Source organism: Corvus moneduloides, chromosome Z (genome assembly GCF_009650955.1).
Source record: "Corvus moneduloides isolate bCorMon1 chromosome Z, bCorMon1.pri, whole genome shotgun sequence".
NCBI classification, from domain to species: domain Eukaryota; kingdom Metazoa; phylum Chordata; class Aves; order Passeriformes; family Corvidae; genus Corvus; species Corvus moneduloides.
The window spans coordinates 23,180,345-23,204,548 of NC_045511.1; the positions used below are offsets into that span (position 1 = coordinate 23,180,345).

At 42.5% G+C, this 24,204-nt stretch overlaps 2 protein-coding genes across 10 annotated transcripts in view; one reads left to right on the plus strand and one right to left on the minus strand.

Annotated features, from left to right (window-relative positions):
* Positions 1–4,782, minus strand: part of THBS4 (thrombospondin 4) — a 40,587-nt gene extending 35,805 nt beyond the window's left edge. The window contains exons 1-2 of the mRNA XM_032095180.1: positions 4,695–4,782; positions 492–695 (exon numbers count right to left, since the gene is read on the minus strand). Coding sequence (XP_031951071.1) covers positions 492–695; positions 4,695–4,782 — 292 coding nt within the window. The remainder of the gene's footprint in view (positions 1–491; positions 696–4,694) is intronic.
* Positions 4,783–11,412: 6,630 nt separating this feature from the next.
* Positions 11,413–21,356, plus strand: MTX3 (metaxin 3). Of its 9 annotated transcripts, none has more exons than XM_032096671.1 (9): positions 11,413–11,539; positions 11,947–12,049; positions 13,542–13,618; positions 15,144–15,236; positions 16,276–16,458; positions 16,601–16,677; positions 17,465–17,622; positions 18,013–18,101; positions 18,338–21,356. In XM_032096671.1, the coding sequence occupies exons 1-9, from the start codon at positions 11,414–11,416 to the stop codon at positions 18,524–18,526; spliced, it is 1,095 nt and encodes a 364-aa protein (XP_031952562.1). In that variant the 5' UTR covers position 11,413; the 3' UTR covers positions 18,527–21,356. The 9 variants fall into 9 exon arrangements, with proteins under 9 accessions (XP_031952562.1, XP_031952561.1, XP_031952563.1 ...); XM_032096673.1 differs by having other exon boundaries at positions 11,416–11,539; positions 19,455–21,356; XM_032096674.1 differs by having other exon boundaries at positions 11,417–11,539; positions 19,481–21,356.
* The last annotated feature ends 2,848 nt before the right edge of the window (positions 21,357–24,204 follow it).

Consider the following 24,204-nt stretch of genomic DNA (forward strand, 5'->3'; position numbering starts at 1 on the left):
TAAGTGCCAGGAATATTTGTCTTGCATAGTCACATCTAACCTCCAGGGTCAGCAGAACAAGAACCTGCCTTTCATATGCATGAGGCAGCATGTGCGTGTGTCCCTCACATTCCTGAGTAATAAGAACCAGTGATTGCCCCTAGGGGAAAAAGGAAAAAAGAAAAGGAAAAAGAAAAGACCAAGCCAAATTGACTCCTTTCTCCATATTCCATGTTTTTCTCCTCCTTTCTCAGCATTGCTCAGAGTAAGCACCATAGCTGAGTTGAGATACCAGCTGATCGTCAGGTCAGCTTCCCCTTTCCAAGAGAGAGAAGCATCAAGGAGAGGAAGGAAAGAGATGAAGGAGTGAGAGGGGATGTGAAAGGTGACAGCATGCAACAGGAATGACTCAAGCACAAAGGTTAATCACACAGTTGTCAACATTCATCTATCACACACCAGTAACTATGGATCCAACACCATTTCTACCATATACATTCCAAACAACTCACCTTTACTCATCCGTCCCATTACCGTAAATTCAAAATACTTGCTGTTGTCAGCTGATGAATATAGGCCAAAAACAGTGGCAGTGCTCTTTGGCTGCAGTTTGAATGTTGAGAGCAAGTACACTTCATTCAGCATAGGATCCCCGAATGCTTGTTGCAAGAAGTTCAGTACCACTCGCTTGTTGGAATAAGGAAGAAGATCAAAAACTGGGGAAAAAAAAAAATCAGATTTCAACAGCAAATTAAATATAATAATGACCAAAGAAGAATGTGATTTGACACCACATATTGGATGCTGTACACTCTTCATACGGAAACTCTGATCTACCTAAAATAAAAAATTATCAGTATGATGATCATCTGTAAAGATCAAGAAATTCAAACCCCTGGCACTGGAAGGGATATCTTAAGCAATCTGGTCTAGTGAAACATGTCCTCACACATGCAGGGAGTTTGGACTAGATGGTGCCTGCCAGCTACAACTATTCTACGATTCTATCAAAATATCTGTAACTTGTTGCAACTGATACTATTTTAGCAACTTTTATTTTTCAAAGGCATTATTGATAAGTTACTAACATAGAAATATCTAGTCTTCAAATTGAGGTACTCAAATACTTTCAGGTAGATCTCAAAAGTTCTTCTCTTCTGAGGATTCACCTCAACAGAAAGCTTTTTAACCTATTTCTGCTATCATAAATTCAGATGTTTGTGTTCACATATCAATTAGATAAGGATTCAGCATTAAAATTTTCAGCCAGATTTCCAGAGTGCTGATCCTTTGATAGCATTTGCAGGGCACCAATTAAAATGCCAAAAAGCCAGGTAAGCAACATGATGTTCACAGCCTTCTTCTCATTTCACTGACTTTTCAGAATATATATTATATAAATAAGACTCATCCTTCCCTTCTGGCACAGAAAACAAAGAAATACAGGCCTCACAAAAAATCAAACAAAACCAAAAACCACAAACCCTGAAGGCATAGTGAGAGCTGTTTCAAATTTTTATTTTAGTTTTTCCACAATGCATCAGCAAAGGGTCTATGATTTTACACATACATATATCAGCTATGTTTCTTATGGCACTGAAACAACAAACTGGGGTTCTTCTCAATGTTCCTAAATCCACAACGTCTCCAAACTCAATAGACTCTTCTGTTAGGTTTCTTGATTATCGCCTATTCCAACTCACTGCAATTAAAGCAGTATACATATTATACCCTAGCAAAGTAGTCTGATAAATTATTATGCACAAGTGTTATTTAATACCAGGCAGGTGGCAAACATATGACAGCATATTGTAACTTAGCTTGATTCAAACCCATGGTTGCACTAATAAGTTTAGTTTCCCAGGCTGAAAAAACACTGGTGGACCTTTGCAGATGAGCCTTGTCTACACAGCACAACCCCAAAGCTCTTGTTGTCTTCTAAGGTGATGAGGCCATCCTACCATTCCAGTGTTTCCATATGCTACATACAGGAAAAGACTGAAGAGCACTCGAAGGACAAACACATGGGCACACAGACCTTCCCACAGATATGTGGGAAACCCTGTTTCCCTATACTAGAGTGGGTACATGCTGCATCCATTCATCTAGACACTAAAGTTATTTCCAAAAAAGAGAAAAAACGAAGACCTTTTTCCCTTCATTTCATGAAGTCATTGAAATAATCTCTGAACTCTACACTTCTATTCTAAGGACGTCATGAATCTACAGAGAATTTTCACAACACAATACAAAAAATATCTGGCCCTTGATTTGCATGCACTAGTGTCCCAGTTTGAGACTGTTTGATACTGTTGTCAAACAACTAAGAAACATATATCTAAGGTGGACCTGGTCAAAACACTTCTCTTTCATTCAGTTCAAATTTACAGCATGCCAGAACAACCACTGCTCCTACTGAAACCAGTGACAGGGGCAGCAGAAGCAAAGGGCTGGATATTTCATCACATTTAGTGCAGAAAGAGCAAAGCAACTGCCCGTGCAAGAGATTGAAATGCAACTCACTGCTCTGTACAACAGCATTTTACAAGTAATCACCATTCATAAAATAGAGCTGTGTTTCCTCAGCTGGAGCAACGCAATACAATACCAAAGACTTTGAGAGCACAAAATATAGCTATATATTTTGTTCAGTTCAGGGTCTATTGGCTGAACTTCTATCAACTTCTTCAATACTCATTAATCAATGCTAGAGTCACTTAAAAATATTACAAAAGTAATGACTAAATACTGTGAAACATCTAACATTACAAAAAACATTTACTGAAATTGTTGTAATTTGCATATTTAAGTGAATACTCAAATTGGTTTGGCAGTTGTGTTCCACAAACCACAGTGCTTCAGCCAGATCCTTCAGCACCATGTTATCAAACCCTTTCCTGGGATATCTTCACTGACCAGCATGTGGAGGCACTACATGACCAGATCCATCCTTAAGCACAGCTTGCACATATGGCAGCAAATGCAGCCAGCAGAAGAATGAGTGGGTTATGAAAATTCATTTTACATCCTTAGCAGAGTTGGCAGAGAGAGACAGCTCTTAGCCATTATAGAGACAATTATTTGTTTGGAAGGAACAGGGAAAAAAAGTTCCACAAAGATTTCATGTTTTATTTTTTGAAGAACCTCATCTCTTTGCTCCTCTCCATGGAAAGGCAGACTTGAAAGCAAATGTACAGAATAGGACTGCCAAAGCTGAAAGGCACAAGCAGCTGGTTTCAATCCATGCAATGGATTGAAAACTCCAACATGCCTTCACGCCTTCAAGCACGAGTGCGCATACCCACTGGGCTAAACTGAGCCTGCTTGTGAGACAGATCAGGAATTCTCTCCTCTGCCTTCCTTCTGGGGATTTTAGAATAGAGTTGTTCACCCTCCTAGCCAAATGCTAACAAGGGATGAGCTACATGGTGAGACAGTGGCAAAACCCGCTTTGGAAATCTGCCCAAAACCATCAAGGCTAGCTTTTCAGATGAGAGCTAGAAGATGTGATGGGAAGTGCTAGGACGTGGAGGCATGAAGGAGTGAAATTAGTAACACAGGAGAGCATGGAACTCAAAACACCCCTTCTTTCCCCTAACTCTGTTGCCATGTCACACCAGCTTTTTAAGACCACCCAAGGCTGTTCTCTGGTGACATCTAAGCATAACTGTAAATGTAAACACTGCTCCACTGCTGTTCAGCACTTTTCAAGGTAATTATTAATGACTTAGACACCTGGAGTGAAATCCTAACCCCTGCCACAACAATTTCCCACTGACCCTAAGAAGCGTCCCTTGTTAAGAGTGGAGTTTTTCACTGGCTGCTGCCCCTGACAAGTTAGAAATCTGTCTTGTTTTTTTAATTTGGTAATACGCCACTTGTCATTGCAACAATTTTCTGAAATGTTTTTACATCATAAAGGTCTTCAACAAAGGCTTTTGGAAATGCAGCTGTATTGTTGTGATCGGCTGTCTTTTAGATCTGCTTAAGTAATAACCGATTTAAGTGTCAAACATCATTCTGTAAGGCAGTGGAGGGGGTTAAAAATGTAGCGAAAAATCACAAGCAGCTTTAATGCTCCTGGAGTAGCATGAAGTTGCACTAACTGCTGCACTCGGCAGCCGGGCTGGTTCCACTCACAAGCTGCTACCGCAGAGCGATACCACCCACTTAACTCAAGCTCTAAAATACAGCGTCTCCTGACTTACTACGTGCATAATATTGCTACAGCAATGCTGGGTTTAGAAGTATGAGTTTTCCTATGAACTTTACTATGTAATAGAGTTTTCCCAAAGAGTTTTCACTGCTTAGAAATTCACTTCTCATTTAGGAGAACTTCCAGCCGAGAAAGGGCTATTCAGATGCTCCACGCACCTACCAGCACACCTACAAAAACACCTTTTGCAAGCTGCATGGAGGCGACTGACAGCGGCTACACCGCCATCTCCTCCGGTCCCCACCGCTAGTCCGGCGGGGCAGTGCGGCGGCGGGGCGGCTCCGCGGGCGTGCTCTGCGCCCCGACGGGCAGCCGCGGCTCCCGCTGTCCGCCGCGGCTCCCGCTGCCCGCCACGGCTCCAGCTTCCCTGGCACCTGCAGAGGTGTTCCCTTTCGCTGCCAGGCAGAGTTCCCGGCGGAGGGCAGGAGACGGGACACTGCAAGCCCAGAGCCAGAGGGAAAAGGAGAGCGCGCTCCATCCCGGGGCGCGGGACCCTTACCTCGGGGGGCGGGCGCGGCGGCGCGGCCCGGGCACAGCTGCAGGGCGAGCGGCAGCAGCAGCAGCGCGGCGCCGCGCTCCCACCCCATGGCGGCCGCGGGCCGGGCAGGGCGGCGAGGGACGGCCGCCACTCCACGCCGGACCCCGCCGTTTAACGGGGGGCGGCCCCGGGGCCGGGCACGGCCGGCGGCAGGCGGCGGGCCATTGGCCGGGGCTCCCCCCGGAAGGCGGGCGGGGGCCACGGCGGGGGATGGCCGAGTGCTGGGGTGGATGAGGAGGGAGCGCGCCGTCGGGTCCCGAGCCGGGAACCGGCACTAGTGGAGGTGGCTCGGACAAAGCCGGACATCCTGGCGACGCCCCCCAAAATCAACACCTGTGGGGACCGTGGCTGGAGTTTGCCCTTTGAGGAGTCCTGGAAATTGAAGTGTTTTTAATGGCTTTAAATTAATAGTTGCAGAATTGGTTAGGTAGGAAAAGACCTTTAAGATCATGAAGTCCAGTGGTTAATAAGCAGGTATGTTTATTACCAGTCACAAGAAGATGGCCCCAAAAGTAAACTGGGTGTGCTTTAAGAGCCAGGTAAGAGTTCTGTAAGTTCAGGAGGGACAGCAAGTCCAGTGCTGTTGCAAGCAGCCCTTCAGAGAACCACCAGCCTGGTGAGGGATGTAGAAGAGTGTCAGAAGCACGAAGATAATGCAGCTCTATCCACCCAGTCCTGCTGACTGCAGGATGCTTAACTTTGAGGTTGGAACCATTTTACTTTAAAATCTTTCTTACCTCCCTTTCTATGTTCACCAAATGGTTACCATGCATTTCTTTGTGTCTTCTGACAATAATACAGCTGTTGTCTTTGCAAAGCCCCCTCACAAATTTCTCTGCCTGCTCTGCAGTCAGGTGTTGAGTGTCCACATGTAAGGTTTAACATGTAGTAGAACAGATTCTCTCTCATGCATACCCAAAGTCAAAACAAATGTGGATGCTCTGGTGTGAAGACTTGGTCTTGGTAGGAATTTAAATACTCCACTTTTCCTGACTGAAGAGTGTCACTAAAAGGGGTCGTGCAGATTGCAGACTGGGGCAAATTTGGTTTCTAGAAGACTCTTGACTGGCAAAATGAAGACTATATCATCTGCTCCTTTATTTCATTTAAAGAGCTCAGAAGCATTGAGAGTGCTCAAACTGACCAGATGGAGACTATGTGAAAAGGCTGTTTGTCTTAGCAAGCTCCCAAACTCAATAACTTAGCCAAAGTCAATTTTACAAAAACCTTCTTCTTTCAACTGTGACAATTTTGAGCATTGTGTGTTCCCTTAGGATATCATTACCCCATTGCTTGTCCTCTACTTCAGAAAATTCTAGCCTCTGCACTGCTGATGTTAAGAAAGTACAGGAGAAAGGGAGCAAGTGAGAAACCCAAACACATTGTGGGCTTCCCGTCCTGCTGCACAGTGCTCTTGGTCCTGTACCTCCCTGTGTGCATCAGCCCTGCTGATGAACCTCTGTCACGTCAGAAATCCAGGAAGCCCTGCTTGGCCCCATCGCAGCTTGCTATCCACACTCAGTTGGAAAAGTTGGAGCTGTCTGATATTATTTACATCACAAAAAGTAGGGCAACAATAGAAAGGAAAGTTTATGTTAAAGTGAGCAAAGTAGTGTTGATTAATGTTCAGTCTCATCAGCTTGGTGCATACATCTAACAAGCACCACAGAGAACAGCCCTTGGGGGGCTCATTGTGTGTAAGGCAAGACACAGCACGCTGCAGGGTGGGGGCTGCGTGCACTTCGAAGGGGCTGCCCGAGCAGCTCTACACCACATAGAGCATGGCTGTGGGCTGCTCGCCAACAAAAGCCCAGTCAGATTTTCAGATACTTTCAGCTGGCCTATATTCACATACCCTCTAATTGCCCTCCCCACATGGCATATACCCTATAACACACCCTTACTTCTTAGCTTATTCGTGTTAGCAGTGTTGACCTGCTCCTTAAGTTGCCCATTTCTTCCTCTGCCCATTGCCAGGCAGAAGGGTGCTCTACCACATCCACTGTGTCACAGCATGGTGCTATACCTCCTTCTCCTCACCCTACTGCTCCTCTGTATATGTCCACACACAACAAGAAACACCACAGCTTCACTCCCACATCCTTGCCCCTGCAGTGGAAGTGACAGGATGACATGGTAGTGCCGAGAGCTGCACAGGGGAGTGAGAAAAACAGATCATCAGGTGCAGAGTGCTGTGGAGCAGGGAAAAAAGGGAGGCTAAAAGGGGTAAGCAAGAGGCAAGAAGATGGAACAAGAAAAGGAGGGACTTCAAGTGTCACAAGCTCCTTAAAAAGAAGTCTTAGTTCAGAATTTGTCCCCAGCCTAAAGCGTGGGGAGACAGTACAGATGCTGCAGAGGCTAATACATGGATCTAGAGCAGCACTGATGATGTTCTACTGCTTATTAAGGAAAAGCCTTGACTCAACAAAGAGCATTTTTTGCAAACATATACTTAAGTGCATGACAGAAAAACACAATGAAAGTCTGAAAAATCATAGTTCTGGACCAAAAAAAAAAAAAAAAAAAGAAGAGAGAAAAGGATAGTAAAGGTTTTCTTTTGCCTAAAAGGAACACCATCAGTAATTTGCAGCCATTTATTATGTACTTTGAGTTTATTGAGTTTGAGTTTATCAAAACATTAAGTGTTTTCTTGAAAGATTTCCTTATCTGACAAAAATATATATTAAATAATTATAAATTACCATTCCTCACTTCTGATTTAACTACAGAGGAGTCTCTTGCACTGGTGCTGACCAGCCCTACAGGAGGAGGATTTTTTTTGTAGTATTATATATTTGTTAGCATTAGATTTGTGCGGGCCATATTCTGTTCTTGCTCTGTATCTGCTTATTCTTTGTGCTTACTCACAAAGAATGCACATGGAGGCAATGTTTGGCAAACAGACCATGCAGCACAATACAATGTGACAGAAGGGAACTGGTTCACAGGGTGTATGAACAGAAGCTTAAGTCCATGTTTAGATGAACTTAGTACATGTAAAGGTCACTGCAATTTTTCCAGTTTTCATTTTTATGCTGAGTTTTATTGTTGGAATATGTTACAGACTAAAGGGGATTTTGTGCTCAATCACAATCTTCTTTAAGGGATTTCCAAAAGTAGAATGTTTATCTGCTGTCTAAAAGGGGCTATTAGACCTTATAATCAACATTTTTAAATAAAAACAATAGAATAGTAGCAATTGCCTTTTCACTCTTGTGTATTCTCTGAAGTATAAACTCCAGCTTACTGGAGGTTAAATAAGAAGAAAGAATCAAAACATGATTAATGAATTGTGTCTCCAAGAAACTTTCATAGTGTCAGTCACATTTTGTAAGGAAGTCATAAGTATGTGACTATAATATTTTTATATAGAATCTGCAAAAAAACCTTGATCACTTTTTTTGACCTGATTATGTAATTTGATAAGATTTTAAGCATACAGAATACAGACAGGCTGCAAACATAACAGATTTTGCTTTACAGAAGTGTCTGTGACTTGTTCAAATTCCAAATAATGGTGTAAGGGAAATAGAAAAGAACCCTGCTGCTTAATTCACCTTTCATGTTTTGTTCCTAATATGCATCAGGAGATTCACTGTTTTCATGGAATTATATGGATGATTAAAAATCAGGATTCATGGGCAATTAAGATACAGAAATCTTAAGACAAGGGAAATATCAGCTCTAAACCACATCCTTTCCTATTTATGTCAACATTGCTGGTTTTGATCCTGCTTCATTAAAAAAAAAAAAAAAAAAAAAAAAAAAAGTTGGTTTCAAGGGTTTCAAGTTTCAAAGACAGGTTTCAAAAGAATTTTTGCTTTTCCAAAACACAAATTGAAGCTCCACTTTTTCAAGTCAAGTCATATATCCATCTTCAGTGCACCTATTTACTTTTCATTTACTCTGATAGGAATTCCACTTAGGCAACCAAGAGGAAAAAAGTTCCTGACATGGGGGAGGAAAGGTACAGTGCCTCTTTTTTTATCTTTGCTCCGGACTCCACAACAACACAGAGATAAGTTGGGCCTGAATGCAATGCAAAGCTTACTTCCCTATTTACCTCCTAAGCCTTCTTGTAGCTGTCTTAAGAAAAGCCATATGATGGGTCATAGAATGGTTAGGTTTTTCTTAAAATAAGACCTCTAAGTTCATTGAGTCTAACAATCAACCCAGCACCACCACCATATTCACCACTAAAATGTGTCCTCAACAGTTCCAGGAATGGCGACTCCAACCACTTTCCTGGGCAGCCTGTTCCAATGCTTGACAACCCTTTCTGTGAAGAAATTTTTCATAATGTCTAATACAAACCTTCCCTAGTCCAACTTGAAGCCATTTCCTCTTGTCTTATCACTTCTAACTTGGGAGAAAAAACTTGAACCCTACCCATCTATAGCATCCTTTCAGGTACTTGCGGAGTGATAAGGTCCCCCCTGAGCCTCTTTTTCTCCAGGCTAAACACCCCCAGCTCCTTCAGCCACTCCTCATAGGGTCGTCCAGACCCTTCACCAGCTCCATTGCCCTTCTCTGGACACACTCCAGCACCAAAATGACCTTCCTGTAGTGAAGGACCCAAAACTGGACACAGAATTTGAGGTGTGGCCACACCAGTGCCAAGTACAGGGGGACAATCCCTGCCCTGATCCTGCTGGCCATACCATTGCTGATCCAGGCCAGGATGCCATTGGCCTTCTTGGCCACCTGGGCACACCCTGGCTCAGTCGCTGTCACCAGCACCCCCAGGCCCTTTTCCTGTGGGCCCTTTCCAGCCACTCTGCCCCAGCCTGTGGCACTGCCTGGGGTTGTTGTGACCCAAGAGCAGGACCTGGCACTGGCCCTTGTTGAACCTCACACCATCGGCCTCAGCCCATGATCCAGCCTGTCCAGATCCCTCTGCAGAGCCTTCCTGCCCTCCAGCAGATCAGCACTCCCACCCAGCTTGCTGTCATCTGCAAACTGCCTGAAGGCGCATTCAATCCTCTTGCACAGGTCATCAACAAAGATACTAAACAGGGCTGATGTAAGTATTGAGCCCTTTGTAAAATACTCCTTAATGAAATAGATCTTTGGGATCACAGCTGCTAGCATCCACCATTCCCTTTCAGAGCTTTGCATCTCAGTGCATCTCAGTTCACATGGTGAACAGACCAAAGCAAAGTACCTGGACAGACTGAGAAGAAGTTAGCTGGTGCCTACCTGTAGGGAGGAAAAGACATAAAAAATATCCTTAAAAGTATGTACCTTAAATAAGTCTTTAGAGGGAAAAATGTAACATTTAAAAAAAAAAAAAAAAAAGCTTCTGTTAACACTGTCAGTGGTATGTTTTTCTGAGGAAAAAAGTGGATATGTATTTCTTCTCCCATGTTCCTCATCAAATGGAACAGAATGACCTCAGATCTGTGGCGTAAGTTTTTATCATGACACTTTCCTCCACAAATTTCAGGTGAATCTGAAATTGTGGATCTGGGAGGGGTAAAGGAAAAGTGAAGCTCTACCCTTACTCTCCTCCTTATGCATAGAAGACCTGAATAAGGGTGGTAGTGCAGGAGGTTTTTTTAATTGGTGTGTGGTATTTTTTCCTTTCGTGGGAAGCATGGAAACTTGACTTAGCATTTAGATGTGCTGTGGCACGTCTGCACGAGCTCTGGAACAAACAGCTGACAACTCGATGCCTTTAAAGGTCTGCAGTTAAAACCACACTGAATGGATTATCATTATAACCTAGTCAAAACTGGTAACATGTGATCAGAGCTCCTTGTTTTTAGAGCCAAATTGCTAATGATTGCTTTTCACAGTTGATTGAGAGCCACCATTTTTTTTTGCTCCCATGAAAAGTCCCAACTCCGTGTGCAGTGTCAGGGCTGGAGGGTGAGGGTTCAGCCAGACAGTACCAAAAGTGTTTCAAGAGGACTACAGCTGTGGCATTTCCCCATAGGATCACAGGTACTGGCCACCCATGTCCCTTCCCAAAAGGCTGACCCCCACCTGGATACAACCCGAAAGGACTTTGTAGCCAGGTAGGGGTAGGCCTCTCCTCCCAGGTAAGAAGTGACAGGACAAGAGGACATAGTTCAAGGACATTGAGGTGCTGGAGCAAGTCCAGAGAAGGGCAATGGAGCTGTGAAAGGGTCTGGAGCACGAGTCCTGTGGGGAGGGGCTGAGAGAGCTGAGTTTGTTTAGCCCTCTGAAAAGGAAGAGGCTCATGGGAGACCTTATCACTTTGTACAACTACCTGAAAGGAGGCTGTAGCCAGGCAGGAGTTGGCCTTATGGGAAGGGATGTGGGTAGTATGAGGACGTAATTTTAAGCTGTGACAGGGGAGCTTTGGGTTGGACATCTGGAAGAATTTCTTCACAGAAAGGGTGATTAGACACTGGAATGGGCTGCCCAGGGATGTGGTGGAGTCACCATCCCTGGAGGTGTTTAAGGAAAGTCCAGATGTGCCACTTGGTGCCATGGTCTGGTTGACATGGTGTTCGGCCACAAGTCGGACTCGATGACCTCAGCGGCCTTACCCACTCCAACTGATTCGGTGACTGTGACTCCTCGAGCCCGGCCAGCGGCGGCCGGGAGCACAAGGACCCGCAACCCTGTCCCGCCCGGCGCTGTCCCCGGCCCTCCGCCCTCAGCGCCTCCTCCCTCCCCCCGCCAGCGGCCGCGGGCGCTTGGGCGCCGCCATGCGGGGAAGCAGCGCCGCGCTCCCGGCCGGCGCGGCGGACAAGATGGCGGCTCCCATGCAGCTGAGCTGCTGGGGAGGAGACTGGGGGCTGCCGTCCCTGCACCCGGAGTGTCTCACCGTCATGGTAACGGGCGGCGGCCACCACCCGGCCCGGGGGGAAGGGAGGGAGCGGCGGCGCCCCGGGGCTTGCTTGCCGCCCGCACGGACATCTGCGGGGCTCCTCCTTGCCCCGGGAGAGGCCGGGGGTGGGAGGCGCGATGCTGGGCCCGCGGCGCGGCCCTGGCTCGTTCCCGACGGGAGACGGCGACAACGCTGCCGTCCTTCCCGGGAACGCCGAGCCCTTCCCGGGGCCGCTGCCTTCCTTCCCGGGGGCTGCGGGGCCTCTGCCCAGTGTTGCCTGGAGCCGCGTTAGGGCAATGAAGCCCGACCGAAAACCGTCTTGCACCTGCTGGTGGTTGGTCCTCAGTGCACGAAGGTGTTTAACACAACTTTTAAAGCCCTGTCTTACGCTTTTCTTGCACATTGTGACAGGTTTTCTCCCTTGCACTCCAATCTTTATTGCAGGCTTATGCCAAATTTTCTGGGGCTCCCGTGACAGTGAATACTGTAAATAACTCCTGGAGAGCTCCGAAAGGTATCGTCTTTGCAGCCTTCATTATTTTAATCACAGCCGCGATACAAATGTGGGTTCCATTTTCTGTGTTTGCGTTGGGTTTGTGTGCATGAGTGCAGTCTCCCTCAGTTAAATGACTTCACAGGATCAAGTGTGATGAATTTGTGAGAATAAAATAATGCAAATCATAAATGAAGTGCTTCAGAGGACAATTTATCAAAATGTGTATGGGTGAAGCGGCAGACAGTTAACAAAGCAGTAACGCCAAGTATGTAGCTGTTTCCGTCAGGCAGTCTGAATTGATGGTATAGTAAAAGCAAATTTGTGAGCTTTTTGCACTTTGCATATTTATAAATTAGTAGTAACTAGACTTGTGTATGGGAGAGCTCTTTGGTTACCTGTAGCTTAACGGTTTGGTACAGTTGAAAGTGGAATGTGAGCCTCAGCAAGTACAGCTTACACCACCTGGGATGTTTAGTGCTGTGCTGAGTTAGAGGGTTTGACTGATAAAAGGTGAAGGTAAGCTGTCAGAGAGGAATTTTTTGTTTTGGATGCTTCTATTCATTGCTTATTTGTTTGCTCAGCAGTTATTGTCTTGGTGTATTTCGGAGAGGTAAAATCACTGCAGGCTTAAAGTCCTCTGTCACACTTAACCACATTGTCAGTTCAGGCAATACTGTATTCATACAGAAGTTGAGCCTTTGGTTCTTGCTTTTCAGTGTGTTTTCTGTTAGGGGGAAATACCAAGAACTGGTTGGGTGGACTTGCTAGAAATTTGGTGGCTATCCTCATAAGGAAAATACATAAAATAAATTAAGAAAGCAGTCTAAGAGTAAGTGTTGGTGATAATTGATATTTTAATATTATTTAGCACTGTCCTGTTGGGCTTGTTGTGGCAGTTATGTTGTGAATATGCTGTAAAATAGCCCCTGTTACACATACTTTGCACTCTACATGCTTTGATCATGCAGTTTTATGACTAAAGGCTGTCCAGTCAACTACTGAGAGAGGGGAAGTATGTAGTTCTTTGACTGATTCATGGTTATGCAGTGGTAGCTTGGGTACTGGTTGTAGCAAGGCTAGAGAAAAAAGGTGGTTAAAATGGATTTGGAGGGGAGGGACAGAGGAAAAATTGAAAAGAGGCTCAGAGGTGAATGAATTGAGAGAGCAGTTGGACTTAGTTGGAACTTTTATCTTAAAATGAACATCTGAAATCCAGACAAGTAGCCTAGCTGTCAAAGTATTGGACACCTAGCAAAAAACATTGGCTTCAGTCTGACTTGATGTTGCCCTTTTTAATGTCTTCTTATTAGTAAAGGCCACAATAGACTAAGAGTATTTGTAACCTTGGTGGAACTCCCCTGCTATGTAAAATTTTATGTTTATGTTTGCATGTTAGGAAAATCAGAGCAAGCTGTTGAGAAAAGGAAAGTACATAAAGTGACTGATTGCTTTCTATTTATGCTAAAACTCATCCATACAAATTGTTGACTGTATTATTTATGCCTTCTAGAAGATCTACCAGTCCTGGTATCAGAAGACATTGTTATTTCTCAGCCAGCAAAAATACTGAACTTCTTAAGAAAGCAGGTAAGTCTCTTTCAAAAAGATTTGTTTTCTTTGCCTTGCAGTGACTCTTGCGTGTCTCCTTTGTACACTGATACAGGCTTCCAAAAACCTGGAATTTAGTTCAGACCCAATGTTTTTCAGTTTTTCATACATGCATGAGAATTGCAAAATGGTGGATAAGAAATTGCTCTTTAAAAGTTTGATCATTAGTTGAGTGAAAGATTTAAAAATAAACATGAAAAAATTTAAATTGAAAAGGATGTCAAACTGTCCTAAATCGAGCAGTTTCTTACTGATCACCCTGCTTGTAATTATAACACTTTCGATGTCATTATGACTTTGCATAGGATATCATAGTTTACGCTAACAGTTTAAATGGGTCATTTCCCAGTGCTCATTTTTTCAAAGATAATACATACAGTGTTGTTTTTAATCTATGCATTTTTTCTATAGCTTGTAACATAAAAATGTCTGCAGGCATTTCTTGATGCACACCAGGTTATTGCCTCTTCCTTGGCTTTTGTAGGACTCTTAATGTTTTGTACACAAATAATAAAGCTGTGCAATTTCTTCTTTTCACAAAGTATAAAGATACCTAATAAACAGTGGCATCATCTTTTTATTCCTAAGATGGTCCTCTAGCCCACTGTTCTGCTTTTACATGAGAAATGCACTTCCTGTCTGGTCAGATGATCTGACGAATGCCATGTTAGTGAAACTTCAAACCTTCATGGGGAAAAACAGAATCTGAAAACTGCATTTGAGATGGAATTTTAGACAGTTTATTTGAAATTCTGAAGTTTCAGATTCATTTGGATTGAATTTGAATTCGATATTCATGTGAATAACAAAGGTTCCATAATGTTGGGGGGAAAAACCCTCTTTATGTTAAACAGTTACATGCTTACTTTCCAGATGTCCAAGTATCAGCACTGGCCCTTTGTTTCTAAATTAATGTAGCAAATCTACTCACTTCCCCCAAAATTTACCAATCCTTATAATGTATCGTAGAAGAATCCAGTGTTAGAATTAAAAGATCCGTCACTAACTGCATTAATTTAGCGGTATATTTGATCCCTTACATTGTTAGCATCCAGTTTCTTAACTTCTAGAATGCAAAATAGGGGAATGCATGCTTTTTATTTTATGCTTACACCTGCTGAAGTGTCAGATGCTTCTTCAGAAATAACAATGGAGACTTACCAGAGGTTTTCTATATCCCTGAGTGTTGAAAAATTGCCTCTGTATCGCTGGACATTTGCTTGGAAACAAATAGGAAGGAGATACAAGGGTTATTTTGGAAATAGGAGGGCCCAAAGCTCTAGGAATGGGAAACTGGAAAAGCAAGAAGCAACAGGGTTTGGCAGAGTTGACCTGAAGAAGGAAAATTCTAGTGAGTGCATGCTTTCTGTCCCAAAAATTGTTTATATATTTACTGCCTTGATAGCTCTTAAGTTTGAAGTAACTTTGCATTGATCGTGTTTTTTGAAAGTTCTGTGTAAGACTATATTTTTGGTTTGGGTTTTTTTTTTTTTTAAATTTGTAGAAATACAATGCTGATTATGATTTGTCTGCAAAACAAGGAGCTGATACACTGGCATATATTGCACTACTTGAAGAGAAACTGCTTCCTGCTCTGGTAAATATTAATAAATACTTTGTAATGGTCAGAATATTTGGAATTGAATGCTGAAAGAGGTGCCCAGCATGAGAGACATTACAGTCTCTCAGCACAGCCCTGGCTGGAACATAGTTGCTTTGTTAGTCTGTTTTTTGGAAATACTGCCTAGCAACTTCTGAAAAGGAGAGAAGTGTGTGTTTGTGGAGTGCCAAGTAATAATAGTAGATTTATGAAAGACATTTTAAAAGTATACCTAGAAGATTTTTTTCTTTTAGATCTTTTTTTTCTGTTGGTCTTTGGGAAACAGTAGCCTGAAAATACCTTATTGTGGCCATGTTTTGTTTCATTTGATTTCCTGAAAAACCTTTGATTAAGATGTGTCTGATGTGAGACACACAACTGGAAGCCTTTTGAACTGTTGAATTAAAATTTTTGATTAATGAAAATGCCCATCAGGAGCTTAATTTTTCAGTTCTAAATAAGGCATGGCCATTTGCCCTTTACACCATTTCGGTGTAATTACATTAGCGCTATAAAACCCACAGACACTGAGTGACTGAATGACTTTGGCTTCATTTTGTACAGATTATATCATAAGCTAGCCTTTTCAGCTGACCCTGGTTTCAAATTCATAATTTCATAGTATCTTTTATTTTAAGATTTCTATAAAATTTCAAAACAAAATTCCAGGAAGTTCAAACCTGTTGCTATATGTGTGCAACTTTTTTGTAATATAGTTACAAGATAGTGTGTGTGTGTGTGTGTACATACACTGTATCTGTACATAGATAGTACACATGTAATTTTATGCAGATGCATATAGTTCTCCATAATGTCTTTTGTGTTTTTCTTTATTTTGAACGTAACTATTGCCTTACTTATATACTCCTATACTCAGAGGATTAGTGTATTCCTTTACAGAGCCTGGTAGGCCTAAATTACAATAATTCCTGGTTCTTCTGCTTTTCTGAGCGAGATCGTCTTGCACATGAAGTTTCATGAGATGTCTACTCATGTCATTCAGATTTCAGTTATATTTTTCTTCATGTTGATACAGCTGCACACTTTCTGGATTGAGGCTGAAAATTACTGCAGTGTGACAAAGCCATGGTTTGCCTCAAAGATTGCCTTCCCACTGAGTTTGTATCTGCCTGGAAAGATGTCCAGGGAAGCGCTGAACAGGATCTTGCTGACCAAGGGAGGACCTCCACTCTACAGTCTCACTGAAGTGGAAGCACAGGTATGTGTTGTGCATTAAGGAATTCGTAAGGTGGTTCTGTCAAAGACAAGAACTGAAACAGTCTAGCACACTTTCAAATGATGAATGGTGCTGTGCAGCCTGGCTACACCTAGGGCTCTTAGACAGTCTTGTGTCTCATCAGATATACAGGGATGCCAAGGAGTGCCTAAATCTCCTGTCGAAGAGATTGGGAACAGCTCAGTTTTTCTTTGGAGATACGTGAGTGTGATTTTTAAAAATTGTTTTGGTAAATGATTAATAGAAAAGGTACCACACCAGTCTCTGAACACTTGAACTTTTTTTTTTTTAACCTGCTGGGATGTTAAAAGTGCTTCCAAGTTGCTCATCTGAATGAGCAAACAGGGCACAAATGACATAGTTGGACTGACTCAATGTGATGTCTCCCTTATCCTGCTTTTTTCCACAGCAAGGGAAATGCTGCCCACGGCTGCTAAGAAAATGTAAGGTGCACTGGGGAACACTTTCTAGCCACTGAATGTCACCTCGTAGCTTTGTATGTAGAAAAAAATGCTTTAGGCTGAGGTGTTAGTACTCTGCCCTCATGGGAGGAGGGTGTAGGTCCAGGAACACTATTCCTGTGGTATGTGTGCAGAACAGGAAGCAGATAGGGACAACATAGAGCCAAAAATGATCCCTTCTTTAGCTGTTGAAGTTGGACCACTCCATGAGAGGGTCCTGGTCCCCAGTGTGACTTTTGTGGTGCCAGAAAGGTGTTTTAGAGTGTCTTGTTTAGGATAGCATGACTATGTTTTAATGCTGACATTACTGTTTCAGCTTGCCAGCATGTCTCTAGTTAAGAGATGCTGAAAGGAGTAGATAGTTGGTACAAAGCATTTATCAGGTTGATAGGCAAAGGTGGAATGACAGAAGAGCTGACTGTATTCTGTCCCGAGTTGTGTTTGACATACATGGAAAACTAGGTTGTGGAAATCTTAAAAGTCTTACCTTGAATCACTTCAGTGTTTTCTTGTGTTACTCTTTTTAGGCCTACCACCTTGGATGCCTTCGTGTTTGGCTTCCTTGCACCAATTTATAAAGTGTGCTTCCCCAGGGTACAGTTGCAAGAGCATTTGAAACAGCTTCCCAATCTGTGTCGATTTTGTGATGATATTCTAACTTGCTACTTCAGGTTAACTGTCTCAGGCAAGTTGTGATTCTTTTATCCTTTTTGTTATCTATACTTGTGTTGGGATTAGTACTCTAGGGTTCCATTTGTGAACCAAGGCACATTAGATTTCATGTAGTTTATGCTAGACTTTCTGTGGCGAACTGGAGAAACTTTTAAAGTTGAGCAGAAAGGATTCAAAATCAACAGCAAGTGTCAATACTCAGTTTTAGATTCTGTCAAGCATTGGCATATGGCTCACGCTTAGTACTCCTGATTTTCTCACATGGAATGGCTTTTCCACTTAAATTCTTCTTTGCATAAAAATAGTGTGTGAACTCTCTCTCCAATGTGAGTTTATTTTTTAATAATTTAAAAGCTTTTGTAAATACCTTTTCACTCTTCATCTTTCTGCCTTCACTCTCCAGGCTATTCTCCAGCTGGACAGGATACAGCAGATGCTAATCTGCAGAAACTCACACAGCTTGTAAATAAGGAATCCAACTTGATTGAAAAGGTTACTTTTACTTCAGTATCTTCAATTTTGCTGCTTTGTTGTGGTTACTTGTTCACAGATACCTTTGCATGGCAATTGCAACTATACAGTGGACTTTATTTTAATTATTTCTTTTCTAGTGAATTACATTTTGTAGAGAGGTGGGAAGAATATTACACGATTTCGAAGGAGGAATTAATGAAGCCTTGCACTTAGATAAGAATTTTTAATACAACCAAAAGAACATTGTCTTGCAGGTGTGCACACCAACAAAGGAGTGGTACCTTTCTGCAAGCGCACATTCAGCAAAGGAGGAGGCAAATGTGTTGGTCAAAACCCGGACATGGTCCTGCACATTAAGACTGATCACCAGCTTTCCTTGCTCCCAGCTGCATGCTGTAGTATCTAAGCAGCAGTCACTCTTCTCCTGCTTGTTCTACATCTAGCTGTTTTTCCTATGTTCCTTGTTTCTAAGGCTGTCACTCAGCACCTGCCAAAAGCTATACAACTTACCTGAAAAATACTTGTGAAGAATTAGCCTTTTCATGCAGATAGAACATTTTAACTGAAAGGGTAGAAGGCATTTCTTCCTGACAAAAACCAGTGTGTGAAATAGAAACTGTGATCAGCTTCTATAGCATTAGGTATTGATGCTCTTTCTGGCAGTGAAGTGTGGCTGTGGATGTTTTAAACAATGGGTTACATAGACATTTGTCAGGCATGATTGAGGAAATGGAATAGACCTGCCTTGAGGAAATGGAATAGACCAGGCAGCCTCTGCAGATCTGCCCTGTGCTGTCTTTTATTCTGTACCAGGTGAAACTTTTTGAGACCACATTACGCATAGGGCATTAGATGGATTTCCTATGAAAATGTGAATTGTTTATATTCAAGGATTAATTTTAACCTGTCTTTGAAAAGGTCTTATCACAAGTTCTTTATTAAGTACTTTTTGAAATGTGTCACTAATACAAATTCAGTCAGCATCTCCCAAGCATTTCTGATGTGAAAAAAATTATTCTTGCTTGGTACTGAATATACAGAAGCATCCATTGATAGCAGTTTGACTCTTGATCTGCCTTCTAGCAGCATTTGGCTATTGTACAATTTATGACCTCTTAGAATCTGTGTTGCTTCCTTCAGTAATCTTGACCAAATGACTTGAGCAGAAGCACATCCAGTTGCCCTGGGTTTGATGTACCATATGTAAGGAAATGAATAGCAGCTCTAACACAAGCATCTGTTTGGGAGTGGAAAGAAACCAAAGCACCAGTTGTGGCTGGTCCTGACAGTAAACATACACCAACCCAGTATTAATGATGGCAGCCCTGACAAATAAGACTAATCGTATAATCTATATTCTGCTGTTGCCAGATCCGGCTCTCATTGTTTCTCTGCAGATGGACGACAACCTTCGTAAGAGTCCTCAGCATCCCCCTCGTAAGCTCACAACGCTCAAGCTTGCTGCAGGTGGAGAAGAAAGCAGTCCAATGAGTCGTTTATCACCTTGACGCCACTTGTTGCCCGTACATGTGTGTTTTGTAATTCAACTGAGTGCCACAGTAAATTTTTTTCACATGAATGTTTTGCAAGGGAAGAATCTGCTAATGGGTACAAGTAGAGAAGAAATAGAGCTTTACAATCTTCTGTCTTATCTGTTTTAAGAAATTGCATAGTTTAGGCTGGCTACACACTAAGCTGAAGCTAAGCTAAACAAAGCTTATTATTGTGGATGTTAACATCATTTTGTACAGCATACTTTTGACTTTAGCCTAGCAGAAATGTTTACCAAAAGCTAAAAATCTGCTTATGGAATGTTCACTATTACTTTATTTTGTGGGTTTTGATTTTACTGTAATCATGTTACTGTATGTGAGTGGCTATACACTTTGTCTGAAAAGGACAAAGTCCAGTTGCAAAGTCTGAAAAGACAAAATGTTGCCGTTCATGGCAGCTGAGAAATGAAAAAATGACAGGAAGGTAAATATTTTTATTGTGGTTTAATGAACTTGGGGTTTGTGTTTTATGGTTGTTTGTATCTTTGAAAATTTGTTATGTTGTACTTTGAAGGGGATTATTGAAAAGCATGTGCGCTATGGGGATTAAAATGATGCACAATGCTAACATTTCACAGTACCTCGTACAAGTCCTTTGTGAAACAGGCTTAACCTGTGCACAGGGTAATACCACATGCTGCAAAACTGTTAAGTCAAAGTCACATAAAACTTGTAGTGAATGGAGAAGTTTGATTAGTTGCTGTCAGGACAAGACTCGACTAGCAAACGTACTGTGTCTATGGATTGAAAGGGACTGGTTAGGGCTTTATAAGAGAGATGATGTAGGCTTTTAAATTTGTTGCAAATGCCTCTTAATCAGTTTTGTCTTATTTTTTAATAAGCTCTACAGTTGATTCAAAAATTAAAACTAAAAATTGTCCAAATTTTTGTTGTATGATGATCTGTCTAGTTCGAAGTTCTTTTCTCTTTGCAAACTGTGGTATTGCAGGGCATATTTCTTCTGTTGAATTACATTTTCTCTTTAACAGCAGCCTTGCCAGTTGTAGAGACCCAAGCAATTCTGCCACAAGAGAGATGCTGTAATTTTTTACTGGGAATGTACTGGCAGGTGCTTCGTGAGTAGGTGTAAAGAGAATTAGACAAGTAGATTGGCCAAAATGGCAGTGCTTGGGATACAGAATTCTGATAGCTGTATGTGTGGGATAACTGTTCTGGGTTTTCTTTTTGTTGTTTTTCTGGCCAAATCAAAATAGTCTTTCAGCTTCCCTTCGGCTACTAGTCTTGTTTGAGATACACAGATAAATTATTTCCTGTTTGTAAAAGACAAGATGGTAGATTGTGTACATATTGTACCTTTGGACTTGATATGTAAGGAATGTAATATCTTTAACATTTCTTAATTGAAATGTTCAGTTTCTAATGAGCACTTTAAAATACTGTTAGAGCTTCATGCTCTTACTAGAGTATTTGTTGCAGTGATTTGAAATTAATTAAGCTCATCTTTCATGGTAACTATATAAACTGACAGTCCATTACATGCAAAAGTAATTAAAATGTTTAAAATTTGTACTGGCTGTACCTTGACAAGATTTACATGAGATCGAGTCACATAGCTTTCCAGAGTTTTTCTTTTACAACCACGGCTATGGAGTATATGCCTTAGTTTGTCACTTTTGTGAATACATACACTCAACCTATAAAGTCTCTTTGTAAAAAAGGGTTGTTGTTTCAATATTAAAATTCTGGATTTTTAGTGGAATTTTTGTAGAGCTTTTTGTGGAATTTATGTTGAGTTTTTTGAGTGTTTCTCTGTTATCCTTGTAAAAAGGTTTATCTTGTCCATTAAAAAAAAAAAAAACAAAAAACCCTGCTGACTGCTAGGACAAGAAATTGAAGCAAGTTAGCATATCCATGAGATCAGATTTTAAATTTTTATCACACCTCTTCAGTACCATTCCTTTTCTTTCAACACAGCCGCTTTTGGGAAGGGGGGAGTAGGGAGGCATGCATTTGCTGATCTTACTAAATGTGAGCTCTGGGCCATCTGACGGTGAAATTTTGGTAAACTGATTCTCAAGGAACTTCTTTCACCACGTGGCAGAGGACAACAGTGCTAGAGATCACAGCAAACATTGCTTGCCATCATGCACACAATCCCAGGCAACCAGTGAGGTTGCACAGCTGTACACTCCCTTATTTTACTTTCTACCGAAGGAGAATTCAAACCCAGACTCCTTTATGTAGACAGTGTCATCCCTGGCCTGGTAACTCAGGCTTGCTCGTTAGTTTACTGGCATATTTTGTGTGCCTGAGTTCTGAAGCTGGGAGGTGAATGCTTTCCAGGGTGGGGTCAATTTGAGTAACTCTCGGTCTGCATCTGAAGTAGTCAAAGCTGCTTCTCTGGCTAGGGAAGAAAGATGAGATTGAGTTGTGATTCATCTTCCTGGAGGTGATACCTAAGAATTGAGTCCTGGATTTGTGCTGTGTCTGCTGTGTGCAAAGGAAGCCCTGGCTGCCTGACTCTTACCATAAGATGAAAACCTGCTGCGGTGATAGCTTTTCCTCCGCTGCCAGAGCTGGTGGGTGGTCTGAAACACAAGGAGTCAGGCAGCCTTCTGCCTAGGCAGCAGTGGTGTGGCCTTGGAATTGCTGTTTGCAGCCTGCTTCCTGTGCAGAGCACTGGCTGCTGTAGCTGCTGCAGCTCTGCAGTCTCTAAATACTTCAGGTTCATGTGTTCACTTTTGGCTTCTGGTGCGCACACCTATGATGTGCAAGTGTGGGATTTAGCACTGGGTTTCCAGGGCCTTGCTGCTACCAGGGCAGCTGACAAGCCGTGTCCTCCTTGCCCTCCCCCTGGAAAGGTGGTGTCTAGGAACAGATACTACCTTGAAAGCAACTTACCCAGCTGCCAGTTGTAAGTGGAGTGGACCACTTTGGCAGGTTGTAAATTTAACACCCCTGCTCCCAGGCAATCTTCTGGTGAAAGCTATGTGTAGATATCCTTAGGGCTATTTTGTGTTTTTCTGTGTCACCTGGTTGTAGGGATATATATTGCAGAATAAACGAGATGAAAAAGTTTACAAATTAATTGCTACAAATATGTTCTATTTAACGTTTCCAAGACTGCTCTAAAAATGTCTGCCCCTCCTTTCCCCTTCTCCTCTCTCCCCACTCCCATGCCGTTCTGAAAATACTGTTACATTGGGCTTTTATATACACTTACACATTCATGATGACACATCAATTTTGCTAATGTAGCATAGCACTCCATTAAGAAGAAAACCACCCTATTTGATTCCTGGTTAAAATGGTTTGCAGACTCCCTTGAGTCGGTTTCTTTTGCTTGGTATGATTCTTGGCACTGCAGCAGGAACCATTCATAGTGCCTTTTTTTTTTTCCACGCAGAAAGGCAGAGCAGCTTTACATGTTAGCTTGACAAACTATGCTGTAGCTCTTAAATCTGGATGGTCTGTGCAGTTGGCAACAAGCTGTCCTAAGTGGTGATCGTAGGCATGTTTCTTGATGAGAAGCTGTTCCCCATGCCCAGCCACTTGCCAGGCATATAGTACGTGATATCTGGCCTGGAGGCCTCTCAGCGATACTGCTGTTCTGCATCTGCGTGAGACCTAGCCATGCCATGATAATGGTGATGCAGGGCTTAATGCTCCTGTAGTGCCATGTATCCTGGTCTGGGCAGCAGGGCAGAGGCCAGTCCCCACTCTGTGGTCTCCTCCTCACACAATGGAGGCCTGCCCAGCAGTGGTAAGGGCCAGGAGCAACCTGGAGCTCAGTTCTGGAGCTGAGTTCTGTATCACAGGCAGCTGCCAGGATGGCAAGTGAGTTTTTTGCACCATCTCAGGGATGTGTTAAAGCAAAAATGGAAGAACCAAGTCCAGGGTTCCCTGTACCGTGCTGGTTTGCTGTTTGTGCCTGGAGCAAAGATCCCAGGAATAGACCCCAGCTCCCTAAAGATATTAGATCAGGTTGGAATGAGAATCTGGGAAGGAGAAGGAAAGAAAATGTGATCAAGGGAGAAGCATTAGGGGCATCTGTTTTCACCCTCGATGACTTCTTGTCAGAGACTTATGAGTATCATGGTATTTGGGACTGAAAGACTGCTTCATGAGCTACAATGTACTTCTCATGTGGGCAAAACGTGGGAGGAATCCAGTGGCTTCCTTCAAGTTTGATTGAAAAAGAAAAAAACAACAAAAAAAAGATTAAAATATTTGAAATGTGCTGGGTTAGTCTGCCTCAGTGCAGGACCAAGCGAGCAAGATTTACTGTGTTTCATTAAAAGTTAAGCTGAGATCAGGAATCACTGTACTTCAGAGCAAGTGAGATCTTGCAGTAAATCAGCCCAGCACAAGGATGTTCCTCAGTGCTGTTCACCTCCCTTTTGCTCATTCTCTCTTTAAATTCACATGGGTTTTATTCTTCATGATGTCAATGTTCCAGATCTGTTCAAGTGTTCAAGTGTTGCATGTGGATTCTGTTGGTGATTTACTGTTATCAAAATACAGAATGTGGTCCTTCATTTAAGCCCTCAGTGCATAGAAATTATATGCCTTGAGTATCAAGCAGCTCATTAAGTAGAAGCAATCCT